Source organism: Rhinatrema bivittatum, chromosome 2 (genome assembly GCF_901001135.1).
Source record: "Rhinatrema bivittatum chromosome 2, aRhiBiv1.1, whole genome shotgun sequence".
Classification (NCBI taxonomy): domain Eukaryota; kingdom Metazoa; phylum Chordata; class Amphibia; order Gymnophiona; family Rhinatrematidae; genus Rhinatrema; species Rhinatrema bivittatum.
The window spans coordinates 89,008,841-89,029,199 of record NC_042616.1 but is presented as its reverse complement, the minus strand read 5'-3'; the positions used below and the strand labels follow the sequence as shown (position 1 = coordinate 89,029,199).

The following is a 20,359-nucleotide window of genomic DNA, read 5'->3' as shown; positions in this document are numbered from 1 at the left end:
CTCTTCCCACTTAGGTTTCTGCAACCTGCTCTTCGCAGGTCTCTTTACTGCAACCTGTCCAAAATTAAACTGCACTACTTATTATTCGCCAAAGTTGCTACACCCATTTAATCCTTTTCTCAAGTTACTACAATGGCTCCTTATCTGTTTGTGCTTACAGTGCAAGCTCCACTTACTAACCTACATGAGCCTTCACTCTGCTGCTCCTTAGGGATGTGAATCGTTTTTTGATGATTTAAAATATCGTCCGATATATTTTAAATCGTCAAAAATCGTTAGAGGCGATATACAATAGGAATTCCCCCGATTTAGCGTAAAAAATCGTAAATCGGGGGAAGGGGGAGGGGAAGGGGAAGGGCGGGAAAACCCGGCACACTAAAACAACCCTAAAACCCACCCCGACCCTTTAAAATAAATCCCCCACCCTCCCGACCCCCCCCCCAAAATGTCTTAAATTACCTGGGGTCCAGTGGGGGGGTCCCGGTGTGATCTTCCACTCTCGGGCCACGGGTGCGTTAATAGAAATGGTGCCAGCGCTACCTTTGCCCTGTCATATGACAGGAGATCACTCCCGGACCCCCGCTGGACCCCCAGGGACTTTTGGCCAGCTTGGGGGGGCCTCCTGACCCCCACAAGACTTGCCAAAAGTCCAGCGGGGGTCCGGGAGCGACCTCCTGCACTCGAATCGTATTGCCGTATTGCAAAATGGTGCCGGCCATTTTGCAATACGCAGCTTAGATGGCCATATGGCCATCTAAGCTGCACTTTGTCTTCCCTTATTGTGCTAACTACTCTTTATGTTTAAACAATTTTATTGGATTTTCAACAAATACAATCGCAAATACCATAACAAAGAGGGAGGGTGAGGTCTGATCCCTCCCCCACACCAAAAACCCAGCTCAGTAACAACAGCACCCTCCCCCCCCCCCCCCCCCCCCCCCCCACCCATGCAGTCCAATGCTAGTAGAATAGACGAATGGTGTCAGGCCGTGTGACTGGGGTGCCAGGCGAAATCTCCAGAAAGTTGATGGCCGCACTCACTCATTGAGCACAAGGCTACGCGCCCGGGGGGATAGCCGCTGAATATACGGATTCCAGATCTGGAAAAACCGCTGCCGTCGTCTCGGAGAACCCCGAGCCACCATGCTCTCCATAGTCAGCATCGCATGCAGTTGATTCCTCCAGGCCCAGAAGGATGGGGGGTCCGCGGCTCTCCAGACCTGCAAGATAATCTTTTTTCCCACCAGGCTGGCTTTCTGGAACAACCATCGCGCTCCAGGATCTCGAACTCTGATAGGGGAAACGCAACCAAATAAAAACCACATGGGGGACTCTGGTAATACCACATCCAGCAAGTCTGCCAAAAAGTCCGCTATCTTGTGCCAAAACCGCCGAATCACTGGGCACGTCCAAAACACGTGGGACAAAGTACCCACCGTCCCAGGACAGCGGGAACATACCGGCGATTGGGCAATTTTCAAGTGATATGCCCCTTGGGGAGAAATGTAGGCCCTACTTAAGAATTTAAATTGCATTTCCCTGAAATACATATGAGTAGAGATCCTGGAGATGCGTCGAAAACATATACGCAAAATAACATTCGTAACACAAAAATCCCCGTCTTTGTTCCAACGAGCCACCAGGGAAGAGCAAACATCCACCATGGTCCGTTGCTGCAAAGTCTTATAATAACCAGAGAGGGATGGGACCACAGGTCTTTCAAAGTGAAAAATACTATCGAGAGTAAGAAACAGCTGATGGTCTTTAGTTATCTCCGGCAGAGCACTCACATAGTGACGGGCTTGCAAGTATGGGAAAGTATGGATCGGTCCCAACTTATACATCGCACAAAAGGCCGAGAACTGCATAAAGACCCCCTCCCGAGTCCACAAGTGTCCCAAATGGGTAATGCCCCTGGACTCCCACAACCGAAACATCGCAGACTGAGATCCCGAAGGAAACTCAGCATTCCCCTTAAACGGTAAAAAATAAGCACACATCGGAGGAAGCGCTAAAAGCTTTGTGAGACGCAACCAAGTCAACCGCAGTGGCCGAGTAAGGGCCGCCTGGTTCAAAACTACCGGAAGGTGACTAGATCCCGCCTGCAACACATAAGACGGGGCCAGTGGATATAGAAGGGCTTGGTCCGTGGACCCTGGTGTATAATGGGAAGACCCTATTAGCCAATTACGCAAGAGCCGCAAATTGCAAGCCATATTATAGCGCGCGAGATCCGGCACGCCTAGCCCCCCCATTCCCCAAGTGTTTTGCAGCCATTTTAAGGGGAGTCGAGACCTCCCACCTCTCCACAGAAATTTACGTAGGGCGCTCTCCAGAAACGCGAGGTCCCCTTTCCGCAAAAGCAAGGGCAGATTTTGGAAAAGGTATAACCACTTCGGTAGTATGGTCATCTTAAAGAGAGCCACCCGCCCCATGAGTGATATTGGCAAAGATCCCCACATGGCCAACAAGTCTTTGGTCTGCCGAAGCAAGCGAGGTATATTAGCCTGGTAGACCTTGTCTGGGTCCCCGGGAAGGGATACCCCCAAATACCGAATGTGATCCCCCGCCCACTGTAAGGGGAAAGGGTCCGTCCAAGTCTCCCGTAAGGCAGGCGGATACGCCAAAACCAACGACTTGGAGGTGTTGAGCTTCAGCCCAGAAAATTCCCCAAAAGCCTGGAGTACCTGCATTAAGAGGGGCAATGACGACTGAGGGTTAGTAATGAAAAGGAGCAGATCATCCGCAAAAGCAACCTGTTTAAAGATGTCCTCACCCATACGAATGCCTCGGATACCAGGGGACTCATTAATCTTGAGCAACAAAGGCTCTAATTGTAAAAGAAATAAAAGGGGAGAAAGAGGGCAACCCTGACGCGTGCCCCGACCCACCAGAAACGCCTCCGACTGCCCCCTGTTAACCACTATACGCGCTCTCGGTTCCGTATAGAGGAGCTTAATAGCCTGCAAGAAAAAACCGCCAAACCCAATGCGCTGCAATACATAAAATAAATACTCCCACTCCACTCTATCAAACGCCTTCTCTGCATCGAAGCTGATGGCCAAATATGGGAGGGACATCCACTGACTCATAGTCATAGCGGCTAGAATTTTCCGAATATTAGCTAGCGCATAACGCTGACGCACAAACCCCACCTGGTGTTCGCCAATCAAAGTGGGCAAGAACGTCGCCAATCTGTCTGCCAAGATCTTTGCCAATAACTTATGGTCATAGTTAAGCAGGGATATCGGACGATACGATTCTGGGAGCAGGGGATCCTTGCCCGCCTTCGGAATCAAAATAATATGAGCCAGATTGGTATGTGCAGGAAAAGAGCCTTGAGTCACAAGAGCTGCAAACATCAAAGCCAAAGGGTCGGACACTTGATCCACCATTAATTTAAAAAACTCTGCTGTGAAGCCATCAGGGCCTGGGGCTTTAAAACTCTTAGACCCGGTAATAGCCATGCGTACCTCCGTGACTGAAATAGGGGCATTCAACGCATCGCATTGAACCGGGGTCAAATGGGGGAGGGACACCGTCTCACAAAATTCCCGACATGCCTCCTGGTTCCACCCCTCAGACGAATAGAGTGAAGTATAGAAATCCCGAAAACAATTTAAGATAGAAGGCGTGTCTCGGACCACTTCCGATGGAGATTTGCGCAGCGCCGGGATGACTCTATTAACCCCTGAGGATTTAATGAGATTAGACATCATCCTCCCGGCCTTATTACTGTATTGATATAACTTGAATCGGTAATATAAATAGCTTTTCTTAGCCCTTTGATGCAAAAGAGAATTGAGAGCATGCTGTTTGGAAAGATAGGAGGCCCGCGCCTCCTCTGATCGAACCCGAATCATCTGAGCCCGAGCCTGACGTACCTGAGAGCTAAGCAGTAAGATACGCTGATTAAGGCGTTTTCAATGATGAGAGACGTAGGAAATTATTTCGCCCCTCAGCACCGCTTTAGCCGTATCCCAAAATAGAATAGGCTGAGACTCGTGAATGGGATTGTTGGCTGCAAAGTCCTTCCATTTCTCCAAAAGGAACTCCTTAAATTTCTCGTCCTGCTCTAAGAAATACGGGTAACGCCAAATTTTTGAGGAGCCCGTAGGGACCAAAAACCCCATATCCACCCACACCGGGGCGTGGTCCGAGACCACTATATTCTCAATACCTGCCTCAATGACCCGATGGAAGGCATGAGTGCTCAGTAGAAAATAATCAATCCTCGAGAAAGAATTGTGGGCTCTCGAAAGGTGTGTGAAGTCACATTCAGTAGGGTGCAGGATCCTCCAAACATCCAACAGGTGTAACTGGGACTCCAGCATCGCCGGACCTTTGCCCATACCCGTGGTCCCCCTACTGCGCTGAGACGCGTCTAGCTGAGGGTCCTGGATGGTATTAAAATCCCCTCCCACTATTAATGTGTCAGACAAATATGGAATTAAATGAGCATACAAACTTCTATAAAAGCTATGATCGTAAGTATTTGGAGCGTACACGTTACAGAGCACCACTTGATGATTGAATAGCTCTGCTATCAATATTAAGTACCGTCCCTGGGGGTCTTTTATTTCCCTCCGGATATTAATGGGGATTTGTTTATGAACAAGAATTGCCACTCCCGCTGATTTAGTAGAGGCGGAGGCGTACCTAACCTCCCCAACCCATGTGCGCTTCAGTTTCATATGTTCCAAGTCGGTAAGGTGGGTCTCTTGCAAGAAAGCCACCGCCGTTCCCATTTTCTTCAATAAAGAAAGTACTTTAGTACGTTAATCGGGGAGTGCAGCCCCACACACGTTCCACGAGACAAATCTGGTGGAATTACTCATATCCAGTCACACTAAAAACTATCTCGCCCTGTTCCCACCAAAATCTACTAGCAGGGGCCCTCCCAGCCAAGACCCCTACTATCGCTCACCAGCACCCCAGCCAACCATCCGACACACTAGTTTCCCACCCAAGGCCTAACCCCTCCAGCCGTCCATTTCCACCGAGTACATAACCCACCCCCCTCCCCATCCCCCACTGCTCCCCAACCCCCCCCCCCCACCCCCACCCCCCCCCCCCCAACAACCCCCCCCACCCTTTCCTTAGATAAGCCTCCTACCAAGAAGGAGGACATGAGGATCACGATAAGATGAGTCCGGGATCCCACTCTTATAGTAATATAACTATAACAACACGTCAAACAGACATCATAAAGGACAAACCAGGCAACATAACAGGCCCATGTAACAAACCAGACCACCCCAATCCCATCAATACAGGAGAGCATAAAAAGCAATATAAGGCTTCCAATAAGCCCAGACTCCAGGCCAGGCGCAATAACAAACCAGAGCGCTGTGCCTGTAGAAAAAAACTACCAACAATGGTATAAATGCCAAAAAAAACTCCACCCCTGTCACCGGCCTCGAAAAGCACCCCATATATAAAAAAAAGGGCGATGAGACCGGGATCTGAAAGTCTGGCCCCCCATAAGTTCCTACACACGACAGAGGAACTACGGAGAGCAGTTCAGGAATGTCCCAGGGGCCTAAACACCAGGCAACTGGCCCCAGCAACAGTCAGAACACTGTGTTTGTAGAAAACGCTACCAACAATGGTAATAAAGTAGAACAAAACCAGTTCCCAGTGTCTTTGTCACAGTCACTGAATGACCATCCTGAAGAGAAAAAAAACCCCAAACCAGGGGACCAGGATCGGAAGGTCCAGCCCAAAAAAACGTAACCAACATGGATCAGATGGTCCGAAGGCAGAGCCAGTCAATTACCACCAAAGTCCCATCTCGCCACCGAGCCCAATGAGACGAGAGTCAGTACCCGAAAAACAGGTCCCGCGCTGGTCAGACACGCAAAACAAATAGAAAAAACTGAAGCGCCAGTCCTGCGGGCAGTCATTTATTCAAAACGTCCAAAAAAGCCTGCGCCTTCTCCGGGGCCTCAAAGAAATGAGCTTGCTCTTTGTGCCAGATCTTCAGGCGGGCAGGAAACAGCAGCGAGAATTTTATCCCCTGGTGATGCAGGGTAGTACAAATAGGTGTAAAGCTGCGCCGGGCAGATGACACTGACGCGGAGAAATCTTGAAAGATCCGGATGGATTTCCCTTGATATTGTAAATCCCGCTTGGCTCGTGAGGCTCTCCACACTTCTGATTTGTGCGCTGAATTTAAAACTTTAGCGATCACCAACCGAGGCCTCCCGGAGCCCGCGTTTCTGGACCCAAGCCTATGCGCCCTTTCAATAACCAGGGAGCCCTGCAAATGAGGGAGCGCCAACGCGTCTGGTAACCATTCCGAGAGCACCCGACATAAGGACCCCTCCTCGATATCTTCAGAGAACCCCAAAAAACGGAGGTTATCCCTCCGAGCTCGATTCTCGAGGTCCTCTACCTTGGATTGCAGAGCCTGAAGGAGTTTGTCCCGGGCCGCCATATCAATCGTGCAGGCCGCCGCGCCATCTTCTAGCCCCGAGATGCGCGTCTCCGCTTGCTCCAGCCGGGGTTGCAGGGCCGATAATTGATCTCGCACCTCCCCCATTTGCGCCGTGAGCTGCGACCAACGCTCGTCGAGAGCTTCGCGGATCGCCTCTTTAATATCGGCTATGGTCACTGCCGGGGGGGAAGGAGGAAGCTCACCATCAGGGACGGCCGCCATCTTATTTTCCGGCACGCGCGATCTTTCTTTCTCCTTTTTTCCGTTCTTCGCGGACATAACCACCCCCGCCTTTTGCAGGGATCGGGTGCCCAGCATATAGTCAGTCCCCCCAGGACCGTTTAAAACGAAAAGGCACCTGATTCGCGCTGAGATGTATCACGATGGACAGAGTGGGACCCGGAGCCAGAAAGAACACGTCTCACCGGCTCAGCTCATCACGTGATCTCCACTAACTACTCTTTAAATTAAAATTCAGACAAACCACATTTTTAAAACCAAATTATACTAAACCAATCTCACCCTCTTGTAATCCTGCTTTTACAATTTAACTTCAGAATACAGTGCAGCTCACTTGTAGATATTTATTTCACTAACTGCTTATACATGTGCTTCCCTTTTCAGCATCACTGGCAGGCATGAGGCTGGAAGAAGGAGACATTGCGGTAAGTCTAACCCATGTTCTATACCATCCAAATGCAGCTGCGATAAACTTATGGATGAACTTATGAATGAACTGCCCACACTAATGTAAAGTCCATGTTTGCTCATTAGCCGTGGTCTTTGCATCGATTTTCGAATTCCCGGGGTGCAACATGCACATGGTCACTTGGTACCTGCTGGAGAATTTTGCTGTAGATTTGAAACTGCAATATGTTTGTGTGCTGTTTTTCTTCCCTCGCTCTAAACAGGCCCCTGGGAATGCCTCTGCCCCAGTTCAGGTAAAAGTAAGCCCGTCATGGAACAGCATGCGGACTTTTAACCACATGAAGGGGGAGCAATTTCAGACAGTCGATTAACATAGGGAAATGCTTTTGATAGTGTAAGTCGTCCTGAAAATTGCCTAGCTGCAAGATGCCTATAAGTTACAGCAACTTTCAAAGGCTAGGTGTGTGCCATAGAGTAGCTTCTTACTTTCCCTTTTTTGAAAATGATCTTACTGAAATGACACACACACACAATTATACCTGCTAAGCTGTGGGCAGAAATATTAGGGAGATTATGCACTCCTTCTTTTGAAAATGCAAAAGGCCGTGTAAACCTCTCCCTTGCCCCACTCCCGGGAGCGCCTTCGCTCAGTCTGAGCAAACATACATGCAGACGTCCCAAAAAACAAAGCGGAAGCCGATCCAAGTTTGCTATGCAGCAATAAAAAATGAAGAAGAGGATTGCTGTATAAAAGGACTTTTATTTTAGATCTTGCCTGACTCTGGCCGAGTTTCGCTCACCAGTGGAGCTGCCTCAGGGGCTGTGTGAAAGAACTCTTGATAGAATGACTTCAGTCAGTGAACAGCAAGGTATACGTATGGTTTATTCTTGTCAAATAAGTCTGCTATCAACTCCACAGGTGCACATATCTTTAAACATTATTCAGTATTATATGTTGGATCATTTTGCACATTGTAAAACTCGGTATAGAAAAATGTACTTAGTACTGGAAGCCACGCTGCATTATACTCTATCACGCGCTGCAACGTGGCTTCCAGTACTAAGTACATTTTTCACACAGCCCCTGAGGCAGCTCCGTTGGTGAGCGAAACTCGGCCAGAGTCGGGCAAGATCTAATAAAAGTCCTTTTATACACCGATCCTCTTCTTTGTTTTTTATCACTACATGCAAACATGACATAATCAGATGAATTTTCAAAGGAGTTATGCATGTAAATGTAACTTACTATCGTAACAATTTTCAAAAGACATTTACCCACGCTAAGTGCTCTTAACATGGATAAAACCTATGGATAATTCAATAGCATATATTGTAGCAATTTTCAATACCCCAGCTACATGGGTAAAGTGCATTTTCACATGAAAAACCCAATTTTAAGCAAGTAAATGCTTTTGAAAATCAAACCCAGTGCAAATGAGTGGAAGGGCGCAGTGGAGTGCCTCAGGGATCTGTATTGGGACCCATATTTTTCAATATATTTATAAATGATCTGGAAAGAAATACAAGTGAGGTAATCAAATTTGCAGATGATACAAAATTGTTCACAGTAGTTAAATCACAAGCAGATTGTGATAAATTGCAGGAAGACCTTCTGAGACTGGAAAATTGGGCATCGAAATGGTAGATGAAATTTAATGTGGATAAGTGTAAGGTGATGCATATAGTGAAAAATAACCCATGTTATAGTTACAAAATGTTAGGTTCCATATTAGGAGTTACCACCCAAGAAAGAGATCTAGGCGTCATTGTGGATAACACATTGAATTCATTGGTTCAGTGTGCTGCGGCAGTCAAAAAAACAAACAGAATGTTGGGACTTATTAGAAAAGGAATGGTGAATAAAACAGAAAATGTCATAATACCTCTGTATCGCTCCATGGTGAAACCACACCTTGAATACTGTGTACAATTCTGGTCGCTGCATCTCAAAAAAGATATAATTGCGATGGAGAAGGTACAGAGAAGGGCGACCAAAATGATAAGGGGAATGGAACAACTCCCCTATGAGGAAAGACTAAAGAGGTTAGGACTTTTCAGCTTGGAGAAGAGACGGCTGAGGGGTATATGATAGAGGTGTTTAAAATCATGAGAGGTCTAGACCAGGTTAATTGTATCTGATCTTAAGTTGGCCAAACAGGTGGACAAAGCAACAGTATAAGTCAGAAAAATGCTTGGCTGCATAGGGAGAGGAATGTTCAGCAGAAAACGGGAGGTGATATTGCCCCTGGTATAGGTCCCTGGTGAGACCTCATTTGTAATACTGTGTACAGTTCTGGAGACCAAACCTTCACAATGATATAAACTCGATGCAGTCTATCCAGAGGGCGGCTACTAAAATGGTCTGTGGTCTTCGTTAAAAAGCATATATTGGGACTTAAAGATCTAAACATCTATAACCTTAGAGGAAAGGTGAGATAGGGGAGATATGATAGAGATATTAAAATATCTCAAAAGTTTCCATGCTCAGGAGGTGAGACATTTTTAATGGAAAGGAGGCTGTAGAATGAGGGGTTATGAGAAGAGGTTGAAAGGGGGTTTTCTCAGGAGTAATCTTAGGAAATATTTCTTTACAGAGAGGGTGATGGATATGTGGAACAGCTTCTCAGAGGAGGTGGTGGAGACAAAAACAGTATCTGAATTCAAGAAAGCATGGGATAAATACAGGGGATCTCTAAGGAAGTGATGAGAATTATAAAGCTAAATTAATTGGATGGATGGGCCTATGGTCTTTTTCTGCCATCATGTTTCTATGTTTCTATAAAAGTTTAAGCATATAAGTTTGCTTTGATACCTGGTGTAATTTGTGCATGTAAAAGCCTGCAAAATTATGTATGCTGTTACAAAATTACCCCCTTAAATTTTTAATATTTTGTAGCTAGAAGAAAATGATCTAAACTAAAATAGAGGATCAGGGGGTCATTTTCCAAGGAGTTACCGCAAATCGCGCTAACAGCCGTTAACGCGATTTGCAGTATGTTGTGCGCTAGAGGGATGTTTCCAGACAGCCGAGAGAGAGAGAGAGAGAGAGAGAGAGAGAGAGAGAGAGAGAGAGAGAGAGAGAGAGAGAGAGAGAGAGAGAGAGAGAGAGAGAGAGAGAGAGAGAGAGAGAGAGAGAGAGAGACTTGCTATAGTGTCTCTTCCCTAGACAGGTATTTGTATCCCTATGAGAGGCCCACCTAGTAACTCGAGGTGGGGATTAGGTATTAGTGTAGGGGGTTGGGGGCCACTTTCACATTCAACGTGAGACGTACGAACAGAACAGTGGTCTCTTGTGAAGATTTGATGGCCTTCGGAGTGAGGAAACTCACTCCAAGATGAGATTTGGGCAATGTTCTCTCCACCTAGCTTGATGGACACTCTACCTGGGCAACAACAAGCTAGGTGGAGAGAACATTGTCCACATTTCATCTTGGAGTGAGTTTCCCCACTCCGAAGGCCATCAAATTTGCGAAAACATCGCGGCACGCGAAGTTTTCCCGCTGCACGACAAAAGCCTCATTTGCATGGGAAATGCCCCTTAATGTGATATTGGTAAATGAGGCCCTAAGTCCTGGTTCATTCTGTTATGTTTATGGATGGGAATCATTTGAAAAATATAGCACAGGCACAGAATATGACCGCAGAGAAAGACCACCAAATTGGCCTAGACCTTCCATTATCCCTTCTCGTTGCCATACTATAGACACAACTTGATCATTGGCTTTACTTTAATTTCCTCTCAGCTAAGGATCTTCTGTGCTTTGTCCCATGCTTTCTTGAATTCAGGTTTTGCCTCCACCTCTTTCCTCCATTTCCATACACTTTCCCATTCTAACAAAGTTAGCAGTGTCGAAGTCCAGTATATTAACCTTTGTGCAGCCCATCTCTGCCTTTGCTCATAAACGGCTAAATTTTCAGACCCTGGTGTGCGCAAATATTGGGAGATATGTGTGTGGTCGGGCCGTGCGCATTTTCGAAATGACCCGGCCACGGGTGTATCTCCCGGTACACGTGGAAATGCTGGGCTTTGTGAAAGGGGTGGGCTGGGGATGGGGTCTGGGCAGGGGGCGACCGGGACAGCAGCCATTAGGCCCTGTCCCACGGAAGCTGGCGCACGGAACTTACCAGCCAAGATGAAGTAAGTTTTAAAACAAACAAAATTCTAATATGTAACGGGGGGGGGGGGGGGGGGGGCTTAGGGGTCGGGGAGGAGAAGGGAAAAGGGAGGAAGTGTAGGTAGGGGGATAGGGAAGTTCCTTCCCAGTCTGCACCTTAAATGGAGCGGGCTGGGAAGGAACTGGGAATGGCCCCATTGCGTTGCCACACATTTTTTTTTTCTAAATCACCCCCCCCCCCCTTGCGCGCACAACTTGTGACCTGCTTGCACATGTGCGCATGTTATAAAATCGGCACATCTTTTAAAATCTACCTCATAGTAAACCACTCTATTGCTTGAGGTCGGGCGATCACCTCTTTTGACATCAGGAGCATTACCCCCATTTGCATATTGTCGTACAATGGAACTTCTTACTTAGGAGTGGACCAAGTTTTCCCTCTTACACAGATGCAAGTCTTTGTTTCCTCCATGTGGACCCTCCGAGTCCTCAATAAATCCTAAACTCGTTTTCTTGCACCAGATGTTCAGCCATGCATTGAAGACCCTGGTGCCACACAGCCTATCTGTTTCCCTTATTATACCCAGGTAACACCTCAGAAAAGATCGTTGCTCTTGATGACTCCCTAAGACGCTCCCTTACTTTCCTGAAGCTCTTTTCTATTGCAGGGACTGGGTTCTGCTCAGGTCAATTGTCCCCAGAAGGATGAAAACAGCATTCTCTCTTTTCCTTCTTTCTGCTCCAGTTATCCTAAGAATGCGCTTTGTATCTCGGCATCCCAGGTTAATTTTACGCCACCGCCAAGAATTACGTGAGAAGTCCTTGACCCCAATTTAATCCTGGTGCTTAGAAGCAACAACCGGTACTATTGTCATTAAACACTGTTCACACACAATATGGTGGCAAATAGCAAGAACAGAAATAATTGAAGAATCCTTGCTCTGGGACTGCCAAAGATGCTGACTTGTATTGGCATCCTAGAATAATGGCAAAAGTTAGATCCAAAGTGCAAAATATATTTAAACAATCATTTTCTCTTCACAGCCAGTTATTTCAGGTTGGTTGACACATCCCAGGCTGACATCTACCAATAATTTTACACCCTGTTGTACATGAATGAGATATGACAGGGCATAAGTCATTAGAGCACATTGATATTCAACCTCATACCTTTAGCCTTCTAAAAATAGACAATATTCTAATATACTAGAGATCTTCAAGTTCCTGATTGTAATTATAAAGTGATTTCTGAAGTAATTTTACAGAGTTTTAACTTAACTTGCATCATTATTCTGAGATATCACTATGAGCCTTAGCCAGTACCTGTTCCAGAATTCTTCCTACCATTGTATTATTCCAATTAGAGGACCCTTTGATAACTCTTTGCTTAACTTTTTTTCCAGGTCAGTCTTGGCACAAGTGACACTATATTTCTCTGGATTCAAGAACCAACACCTGCTTTAGAAGGTCACATTTTTTGCAATCCTGTTGAGGCTCAGGCCTACATGGCACTACTATGGTACTATTTTGTCTGAAATTAACATTGATGTTTTTCAATTAATCACTTTTCTTTCTTTGCAAAAAACATGAGGTCATTTTTCAGATAGTTTGGTTAAATCTGGGACGTAGCCAGACAAACCACAGGTTCTAAATGTCTCGCCGGTCTGAATAGCTCTGATAGAGCCAGATAAAAGTTAGCCGGATAATTTGGAGGGGGGTTCCGAGGCATAGTTAAGCTAGCTAGATAACTTATCCAGCTAATTCTGATTTTCAGATTTAGCTAGAGAACTTATATGGCTAAATCTGTTTGTGCCAGATAGCAGTCCTAAAATTAGCAGGCTAAATTTATCCATCGGCTGCAATCAGTAGAGATGCTAATTGAAAGGGCTGTAATGAATATCCATGACGATTTATCTGGCAAACTTTAGCTGGCTAAATTGTCTGATCATTGTGCTGCTGAATTTTGACCTCCGTGCTTTAAATTAAGGACAGACATTGATCAGGAATTTGTAGTAGAATTTAAGGGTGTGACATGGAAGACAACATATTCATTGGTGCGTCACATGTTGCAGTAGGACTAATAATATGAAAATATGGACAACAGATATCTCTTGTGATTTTCATCTTGTAGGTACTAATTCATTAAAGGGGGCTGAGAATGTGTGAGAGGGATGTAGTGGTAGGCTCAGGTTTGGGAGCAGTGCTGGATTAAGGGTTTCTGAGACCCTGGAACAACTCATCGAATATACAGAAAAAACTTCTCTTATTTTCTTATTCTCTCTTTCTCCATCTGTCTATCTATAATCAGTGTTTCCCAACCAGTGCGCCTTCAGACCTGATCAGGTGTACCACAGAAAAGTCACCACTGCCAGATAGTCAGATCCAGACCAGCACCCAGGCTCTTCTCTCAGCAGCTCACAGCAACCAGACACCAGCAGTGGCTCTTAAATGTGCAGGAGCTCCTTTCTGAGAACATGCGGGAATGCCTTCTGTTCCTAGTTGGAGCATGAGCCCTGGAGTATTCAGGGCATAGATGGCCAGGCCCCGCTTTGTGTGCTTTTAAAATTTGGAAGAGACACTGGTGGGGCTTTCGGTGCTTCCCTAACTCTTTTTTTGACCATACAAGTCCTTTCTATATCCACATTGCTTGTCTCGTGGAGGTTTGTTTGCCATACAAAATTTTTGTTCATATTGCTGTGCCTTGGACTTGAAAAGGGATACACTGCTTTAAGTAACTACTGGGCATTCAAAAATTCATCAAAATAAAGTGTTCAATCATATATCATGTAAATGCAAAGAACAACTTAAGTCCGAACACTAATAGTACTAATTTGTATCAAAACAATAAAACATGTAATTTTTAGAAAACAATATTTATTACTTTTTTTGCTGTTTGTCTTGTTTCTTGTTTTTGTTTTGCTTTTTTTCTTATTGCTATCCCCACGCATAACAAGATATGAACAATACGTATCACACTTTATACAAAACTTGTAATATCACACATTAAACATTTTAATACAAGTGTCCATATGGTCCCTAACTGTGAATGTCTCTGTCGAGCACTGTCATGTACACTAATCCCAGATAGGCCAAGCTGTCAAAATTTCCAACCGTAATTTTTAGAAAAAAAAAAAGACTTCTCCAAGTTTATTCTGGGCTCGAGATGAATCCATTGTGTTTAATTCCTTTGAACATCAAATTCTTCCTCACAATAGTTGTTACCCCAATTTCTTCCTCGACCACACAAATGTACCACAATTATACAACTCTATTTATCAATTATCAAGAACCCACAGATCTCCCTAGGGAACGGCTGGGGAGCCACAGCTTGCCGTACTTATTACATCAAAAAGCTGAAACCTCTCTCTCTTTACCCACTTCTTCGGTAAACTGAAAACGAGGCTATTATAATTTTTGCTTAAAGTGTGCTTTATGTTGTTCATATCTTGTTATGCATGGGGATAGCAATCAGAAAAAAAAGCAAAAAGAAAACAAGAAAAAAGACAAACAGTAAAAATGTAATAAATATTGCTTTTCTAAAAATTACCTGTTTTATTGTTTATACTCATATGTATATAAACACAGTACATATATTTATATTATTTAGATTAACCTTTCATTGGAAGCTGAGCTACTTTCAGGTAATAGGTATTTCCCTGTCCCCAGAGGTTTTATAATCTAAGGGGCAGATTTCTAAGCTGCATTATTTCCCCTCTAGGGTACTGAGTACCGCATGTTTGCACATCCCACAGTATTTTTCCCTGTGGTAAAATACAGCTGGCAAAAATACTCTGGAACCTCACATTGGCAGCTGCACTTCGTTGGAAAATCACAAGGGAGATATGGACCCCATATATACAAAGCCATACCACGGAGATTCAACAAATGTTTAGGACTTTCTTGGCCTAACTGCTAAGCTACAAAGAAGTGAGGTACTAACCACAGTCTAATGTAAATGATAGAGCGTACTCCTATCTCTATATCTATCTTTTTACTTGTTTCTTCCTGTTTACCACTATGTTACCATTTGCTCACTGCTGTACTGTTGTACTTTGAGGGGGTACACGTGCAGAGGCAATATCACACTGTAACAGATAATAGTATAAGTAACTGGAATTTAAAGACAGTCGCAATACAGTCTACATAGAGTCTAAATACAGTTTAAATATAGTCATAAACATAGCCTACAAAACAGACTAGCAACATACCAGTAGGACGGGGTGGGAGGGGAGGGATGGGGGGGGGGGGGGGGCTAAATGAAGGGGGAAGAGGGGAAGGGTAGAAAAAGAAGCTGGCTCAGAGAAGGTTCAGCTTTCACATTGGGCTGGCAACACTTAATGACTCTTTTCTGTAATTCAATGCCTCTCTAAAATAGTTTGTTATGCTACTGTTACTGTTTATACAATACGCACATTAAACTATGTATGCATTTCAACTTAATAAAAAAGACATAGAAAAGAAAAAAAAAAGGGTCAAGCCAGGCCCCCTCTTCCCGTTCGTAGTGCACAAACCCCTGGAGGTCTAGTAAGACGGCACTCCCATCCCACCACCGCACCCGGAAATGGCCCCAGCTCATTTAACTCTTCCTGAGCACGTACTTTCAATCTCTGGTGATCTACTGGTGCCCAGAGTATCCCCTAGGTCTCCATGTCTTGCCGCTCCATTTTCACAATGTTGCTGATCAGCTGCTAACACACCTTTGCTTTATCACATGCGTTAGTGTTTCAATGCACCCGGGGGAAAATTTGCTGTTGCGTTGTGTCTAACTTTCCATCAAATAAAGCAGATTTGCTTACCTGTCCCACATGTTAGTCCTCACACATAGGTGACATAATCAGATGGAGCCCGGCAAGGAACTTTGATCTCAAAGAATCTAGAATTTTAAAAAATGCCCTACTGAGCATGTGCAGCTATAGTCATTACCCTGCCTCCTAGGCAGAGTCCCTCAGTCCATAATACAGCTAATACATGGAGAAACCAACTCCCAGGGGAGGCGGGTGGGTTACATGGGGACTAACATCCTGCTATCCTCGGAGAACACCTGTTACAGTAAGCAACTCTGCTTTCTCTGAGGACAAGCAGGATGGGTGTCCTCACACATGGCTAAATTCCAAGCTATAAGCTTGGAATTTAGTAGTAAAACATCACTTCTCTACCTTTTGCCTGTGAAGCAGTTGACCCACAAAGGGGTCTAGGTGGGAAAAGTTGGGTTCTATAAAGAGAAAACATTGAAAAGACTGAGTCACAAAACTCCAATGTGTAGCAGAGGCGCGAGTGCCAGCAAGAAACATACCCCGTATCACGGAAAACATTATAAGCAGGGTTTTGGATCAGTAAACCCTGACAACAACAGTAGGTCCTGGATACAGGAAAAAGTCTAGAGATGTAAACAAGAGAAGGACTCTTGGACGAAGACCGCACAATTTTCTTCAATGTTACAAGATAACCGAAAAACCAACAGGGGCTCGAGAACTCACCAGAAAGAAACTGTGGTCCACTGACATTTGAAGGACAGGTTGTCTCTGCAGAAGTGTGCCCCATGTTTGGCTGATAGGCATAATGGACAGAAAAACCCAAGCAACACTTGGAAGAATAATCAGCAACAATGGCAGGGTCTGTGACAGACCTTATGTGCCAAAGCACCAGACATAGCTGACCATCAGGACAGCATCAAGAGTTTCAGGGGATGAAAGGCAATCCCTGAATGGGATTGCTAGCTCAAACCCCCGAACCCGGAGATACGTTAGGCCTGATGCTCACCCACATTGCACCCTGTCAAGGGCAGGGCTATCCAATCTGTTCTCAGGATAGTTCAAGTGAGCAGGAAGACACTTTGGATACCCTAGTGAAGTGAGAAAAGCTAAAGGCAGTATTGGTCAGAGCTTGGTGAAAATATAGGGAAAAAGTAGTGTCTCTTTCCCTGCAGTTATACACTAAGATATACCACGAATGCCTTAAATTTCCCCCCCCCCCCCCCCGCCCAAAATTCCAACTGGAAATGAAATAACATGGAATTCCTGCCTGGGTAGAACTCAGATGAGTCCCCAGGCTCAGGGCCTACATGGATCACCCATGGACTGCATTTAGTCAGTCCTGTCAGCACCTAACAAAGGTTCAAAAACAGATAGTGCAAGGAGATGACACAGATACTAAACTGCAGGGGGGAGGGGGGGGTGACAGAGACATGGTTGGTGAGAGGGGGGTGGGGAGGGTGTGAGAGAGAGCATGGGAAGTAAGAGAGGGTGGGTGGGGGGATGCTTGAGTGTGGGTTTCAGAGAGAGGGAGCCTATATGAGGGGAGGGGGATGCCAATGAGAGAGAATGTGTGTGTGAGAGAGGAGAAGGGGTGTGGGGGAGTGCGAGAGACAGCTTGGTTGGTAAGAGGGGGAGTGCATGGGATGCTTGAGTGTGGGTTTCAGAGAGGGAGCCTATATGAGGGGATGTGTATGTGTGCTAGAGAGTGAGGGAGCCTGCATGAGGGTGTGTGTATGTGGAAGAGACACTCTTACAGTGAATTTCTAGGGAAATTCTGCTCAAAACAAGAGCAGATGTGCCCATAAAAAGACTCGCCGCCCGGGCGTAGAACGGGTACAGTTGCTAGTATGTCTATATCTGTCTGTCTGTGTCTGTCTGTCTATAGATAGATAGCTATGTGAATACTGAGAGAAAGTTTCTGTTTGCTGCTTTTTATTCCTTTCCACTCCTATTTCTTCACCTGCCTTCATCTTCATACCTCCAAGAGTGGGTGGAGAGGTCTTTTCTCTCTTTCAGGGTCCAGGGATAGCCTCTCACTGTCTTAGGGCCTAGGGTAGTAGTGAGCTTCTGCTGCTGGGGCAGGGCAGTCCAGCATGTCTTCTCCTTACTCTGCCTAGTGGTAGTACTGAGACAGTCTCTCTCTCTCTCTCTCTTCTCGCCTTCACTCTTACAGCCCTCAGTCTTTCCTCTAAATCCCATCACCCTTCCAGGCATCCATTATCCTTTCCTTCAGCCCCCTCTCTCTCTTTACCTCACTCAGCACCATCTCCCCCTTTTCTTTCCTTCTTTATTCTCATCCCTCCTCCCTTTTCTCCTTCATCCTCTCCTTCGTTCCATGTGCTCTCCTTCCCTCCTTTGATCCCTCCTTCCCTTTTCTTTCCCCTGTGTTCTCTCTCCCCCTACCTCCCCCCTTCCCTCCTGTGCTCTCTCTCCTTCCAGCGTTTCCATTTCCTCTCCCACTTGACCTTCCCCTCTTTACTCTCTGTCCCCTCCAGCCTTATCTAAACATTGCAGGCGGTACAGAGGTGACTGGGGGAGGGAGGAGTGCTTCTGTTTCTCACACTGCTGTCCTCGCTTCCATCATCCGCATCCTATTGGTTAATCCCCTCCTGCTGAGAACCAATTGATTGCAGGAGGGAGCACTTCCTGCCTCCCCTCATGGCCGATGACTGTGTACAGCTGGTGCTGCAGCGCTGGCTGCCTTGAAAAGCTGGGAGATCTTCTGGAGACCTGGAACAGGGTCTCTGAATGCGAAGGGTTCCCGAATAGGTCTAGATTTCTCCTTTCAAATGGTGCGCTCCTTCAGCCGAGGGCCCCTAGCTTGTACTCTGGGTATGAGAAATCACCTGACCTTGTATATCGTCAAGGCTTGAGTCAAATCAGCAAAGTAATGCCTATTCTATTCCCTCCAAGACAGATCTCAGTACTTTTCAGAGTCAATTTGTGTTATTAGAACATTATCATTCAACTTAACTATGCTTCTGGTTTATAATGTTAGTGATATCTGGATTGGGCGTTTCCTGATTAATGACCTGATGGATTAGTGCCTTTGGCCATTATGTGAACCCTCAAATCTTCCAACAGGGAACTGCGTTCTTTTCATTGCTTTGCTTCAAGAGCTTTCACCAAAAAATATGTATATATTTTTGTGGTAAATCATTTTACCAACAATGCCTGTATGCTAATCCTGCTGCGTAAATCATAAATCAAATAGTGTTTCTTTAAATATTGTCAGCATGCCAGTGTCTCTCTGCTTCTGCATCTCAGGAAATTCTCTCTCCTGTGCCCACAATAAGTCAGGGAGACAAAAAAAAAAGAAATAATTGTCCTGTGTGATTTGGGGACATGCTCCTACCCATTTTTACACGACCGTGATCGCTCTAGCATTCTACTTGACTTGCTGCTGAACACAGCATCGCAATTTCAGTATAATACAAGTTGAAAATAATTATTTGAGGTCCCTTTGCGACTAATATACTCTCCCTCTGGGCACACAGACACTGCCTGTCTGGTATAATGGTATATTTTACAGATAGTACTGGTAAAGTATACTAGCCTGACTGTTGTAAATGCCTTGTCTTACTGCACATGGCAGTGCTACACTTCTATAATATAAACAAAAAAAAAATCCTGTTAGTCTCTGTGGACATACTGGTACTTCTCGATCTCTTAACTGACTGTTTGCACTCTGACTGCGGATGTCTCTTGTTAGAGCTGCATGAAAAATGTCAGCTGGCCCATTCTCCATATCCTAAATTCAAATGAGGACCAACAGAAAATCAAAAAGTGAAATTTACATTAACAGAATTGGAAGAAGGACGAGCAGCTCACTGTCAGCAGCGACGCTAAGAATAACTACGTGAGGAGAATGAGTTATGCTTTATTTTTTATGAGAAGGGAAACTGGTAGATGTGTTACTAGGTCGTATAGCAGCAACCTAATAGTTCACCTGGTCTTGATTCTGCTGCTGTACAACTTTAAATGTAAGAGTCATTTACTGAATTCTTCTGTTTTTGAATCTGTTTTGTCCTCTTCTTTGGCATTCAATAATTTATGAAGCAAAAGAAAACTAGGTGGCAGGAACAGGCAAAGGATGAGAGAGGGTCCACCTTAAAAAAAACCAAAAAAACATGGTGAGAAACTAGGCCCAACTATGCTGAAATTATGGAACGATTACGGCAGGCATTTAGCCAAGGGGCAGCAGCAGTTGCTGACTGAGTTGCAGGGCCAGTGAGTCCTGCTGCAGAAGCAGCTATAGTAGCAACAAACATTTTTTTCACCAAATGGTGCAAACACCCAGATGAGAGCTGTGATCACTGCCTCAACTTTATTAAAAAGAGTCCTAGAAGAGGATATTGACAACTTTCTGATTAACATTAAAAATATACCCAAAACATTGTGGG

General features: G+C 45.3%; 1 protein-coding gene across 5 annotated transcripts in view; it reads left to right on the top strand.

Annotated features, from left to right (window-relative positions):
* XYLB (xylulokinase) overlaps window positions 1-20,359 on the top strand; it is a 326,783-nt gene that overhangs the window by 111,586 nt on the left and 194,838 nt on the right. For all 5 annotated transcript variants that reach the window (XM_029588417.1, XM_029588418.1, XM_029588419.1 and 2 more), the window contains 2 exons: window positions 7,064-7,104; window positions 12,606-12,721. In XM_029588417.1, the coding sequence (XP_029444277.1) occupies window positions 7,064-7,104; window positions 12,606-12,721 (157 nt within the window). The remainder of the gene's footprint in view (window positions 1-7,063; window positions 7,105-12,605; window positions 12,722-20,359) is intronic.